The 3,132-nt window shown below is 48.4% G+C and overlaps 1 protein-coding gene across 1 annotated transcript in view; it reads right to left on the bottom strand.

The window, feature by feature from the left end:
- Window positions 1-3,105, bottom strand: part of Slc35g1 (solute carrier family 35 member G1) — an 8,765-nt gene extending 5,660 nt beyond the window's left edge. Inside the window, exon 1 of the mRNA XM_005352207.3 lies at window positions 2,919-3,105. Coding sequence (XP_005352264.1) covers window positions 2,919-3,105 — 187 coding nt within the window. The remainder of the gene's footprint in view (window positions 1-2,918) is intronic.
- Between the last annotated feature and the right edge of the window lie 27 nt (window positions 3,106-3,132).

Raw genomic sequence — 3,132 nt, 5'->3', positions numbered from 1 at the left:
ACACACTCAGTGTACAGACACACACTCAGTGTACAGACACACACTCAGTTGTACAGACACATACTCAGTGTACAGACACACACTCAGTTGTACAGACACATACTCAGTGTACAGACACACACTGTGCTCCCCCAATGAACACTAAAAAGTGGGAGTAATAAGGAACACAATTGATTCTTGTCCATTAAGTGTCTGTTGGAGACACAAAAACCTGTGGACGCTGCAATTTACTTTGAACTTGGTCGGCCACTCCACTCTAAGAATGTACAAAGTGTTACTCAGCTATGGAACGCTATTGCATAATTATGTGCTCTTTTTTAAATGCCCTTCCCTGATAAATGATACACGGGGCAATATATTTCAACATCCTCACATCAGATACCTTTGTCCACACGGGACTGCAAATCGTGACCAAGGTATGATGACAGCTTTTCTAGCGACGCTGTACCTGGCTGGCCTTTGCATCAGTGACACCACTGTCAGAAAATTCCCTATTTTAGGCTCACAGCTGGAGAGACTGCTCTGGAACCACTTTGGACCCCTCCCCCATGCCACCTTTACCCCTGTGCTCCAATATTGTGGGAATGAACTACAAAGAGCCACTCGGGCCTCAAGAAGGAAACTTCAGAAGACTTCCAGGCAGAAGCACCACAAAATACATGCCTTGGCTGTGGTCAGCCTGAGAGCTGGGCTTCTGAAGTTACAAAATTCAGATCCAAATAAAACAAGTTTTCTCAAACGAAACCTCCACCCTTAGACAGAACAGAATGAGAAGTCCTAGGACAGAAAACATCCTTCTGGTTTATTAATCAAAGGACCCTCTCCAACCTAAACTCTGTGTCTTTCTCTCGAAGAAGTATACGAGTGTAATTTAATTTTAAAAATGGATCTATGACTTTAAAACATTTTTTTAAAAAAACATACTTTTTTGAGGCAGGGTCTCTCTATGTAGCCCTGACTATCCTGGAATCCACTACGTAATCAGGTTGGCCACCAACTCAGAGATTCGCCCACCACTGCCTCCCAAGGTGTGTGCCACCATGGCCAGCTTAAAAACCAACAAATGTTTAAGGTTCGTGTTTTCTGATTAGGGACAGGCAGGTAACAGAAAGTTGAACTGAACTGACTGCTACTGAAGGCAAGGGTGTGCTGACCTTAGTTTCTTCCTATATGGTCATTTCAATTCCCTCTGACAAGGCGACAGCAGTCCCGAGGAATTTGTTCACGTGATAAACTTCCACATTCACAGAGTGTGTCTAATCTCCTCAAACAAGTCAAATTGAAGGTTTAACTATTCAAAGTAAGTGGTCACCACACAACTTCCGGAAGAAAGTAAAAACCTGTTTCACCAGCTTCTCCACACCTGGCTTTCAGCCAGTGATTTGGACCTGGCTGGGAATCACCAGAATAACTCAAAATTTCGATTTCCAGGTCCCACCCCAGAGCTTCTGGAACTTTGTAAAGACGGGCTCAGAGATCCGGTGATGCTCTGGAGTGCTCACTCCAGCAGGGTGAGGCACAAGGCTAAGATGACATCTCTCCCTTTAGTACAAGATCCGCAGTGTTCTGAGGACAGCAAGCGGGTTATCTGGACAGCTGTAAACTGTCTGCTAAGGTTATCCAGTTCCGACCTAAACTTGAAGGTGAGTTTTGTTAAGAAACCACTTAGACAAGTCTCAAAGCCAGGAGAGGTGTTGAATGCCCTTAATCTCAGCACTTGAGGTGTAGGCAGGAGGGCTGAGTGTGAGCCAACCTGATCTGGAGACCCTGTCTTTAAAAAAAAAAAAAAATTTAAGAGTCTAAAATGAGCCAGTCAATAGTCCAATGCCAACAGTATAGTGGTTTCTAATACACATTTTTCCCTCAAAAATAACTGTTAAGAACTTGCCTTGACATTGAAAGACAAGATTCTTGGTCATTCACACAGGTTTGGCATTTTGCCATCTGCCTGAGTAAACAGACCCCTCACTAATGGGGAACTAAAGAGTTTGTGCAAGGTACAGTTCCACATTAAGCCAAAACAGCACTCAGCTATAGGGTGATAAGGTGGGAAACTGACCCTGTTGCGAGCTGCCCATCTGGTCAGCCCAGTACGGGATAACCCTGTTCTGGAGCCAAAACCCATGCAAACATAATCGGAAATCTGATCATTTGTCTTTGGTTTAAGGATAGAAAAGTAGCGACAATCATCTTCCTAGGAGTTTTCTCTCTAAACTCAGAAAAGCACATGGAAGAAGGCAGGAAAACCGGTGGGTCAAAAGGCATGGAGTCCCGGGCCACATTCCTTGTTAGGACGGGAAAGGTGTTAACTCGGTTATAAAAGATCTCCTCCGGGTTTCCTTCTAGAAAGCAATGGAAGTGGAAAGGGCCCTAGGTGGAATCTCCGGCAAATGCACGGCCCCACCTAGGACTGTCTGGACGTGCCCTACCCAGACCTTGGCAGATGGAAGTAGGGGTGAGACCCAACCCAGAAGCCCTCATCCTTCCACGACCTCACTTTACCCCTTCGCAACAGGAGTTTGAACCGAAGTCAAGGGCTCTTCATGGGGCTTCTAACAAGGTGTACCTTGTTTTAAGTCTACAGTTAAAAATCCTCCTATCCCAACAAGCTTCAGGGCTAGTGGTCCGCTCAACTCTCCTGATGCTGAGATTCGGGGACAAACAGTTAAAGAATCCCTGTCTTTCTAACTTGGTTCTGGAAGATCAGTTTACCCCTATGATGAGGGTTTTGGGTCGGTTTCCTCCCGGGTCTCTGTCGGTCCCTTTCGGTGACCTTTCACCTCTGACTACCACTGGACCGCGAGGGCCTGCCCTCGTCACCAATTTGGGGTTGCGAACACTTGGAAACTTTTTGGCTCCTCGATCCCGCGGATGCGTGGAGAACCCAGCCGGCTCGGCCCCGTCAGCCCTGCACTCACCCGGTTCCCGGGACGAGCAGCACACCCAGGCTCCTTGTGGCCAACACCTGCCGTGGCCGGGGGCGTCCGCCGCCTCGACGTCCGCATGCTCCTCGCCAGGGGACGCGGGGTCCGCGAGCCGCAGCTCCGGCTCGCCCAGCTCCACCGCGTCGGCTTCGAGCTCCGCCGCGCTCTCCGGGGGCTCCATCCCGCAGCCCGCGCTCTTCCCGCAGCC

Source organism: Microtus ochrogaster, chromosome 8 (genome assembly GCF_000317375.1).
Source record: "Microtus ochrogaster isolate Prairie Vole_2 chromosome 8, MicOch1.0, whole genome shotgun sequence".
Classification (NCBI taxonomy): Eukaryota; Metazoa; Chordata; class Mammalia; order Rodentia; family Cricetidae; genus Microtus; species Microtus ochrogaster.
The sequence above is the reverse complement of the archived record's forward strand: the minus strand, read 5'-3'. Positions and strand labels throughout refer to the sequence as shown.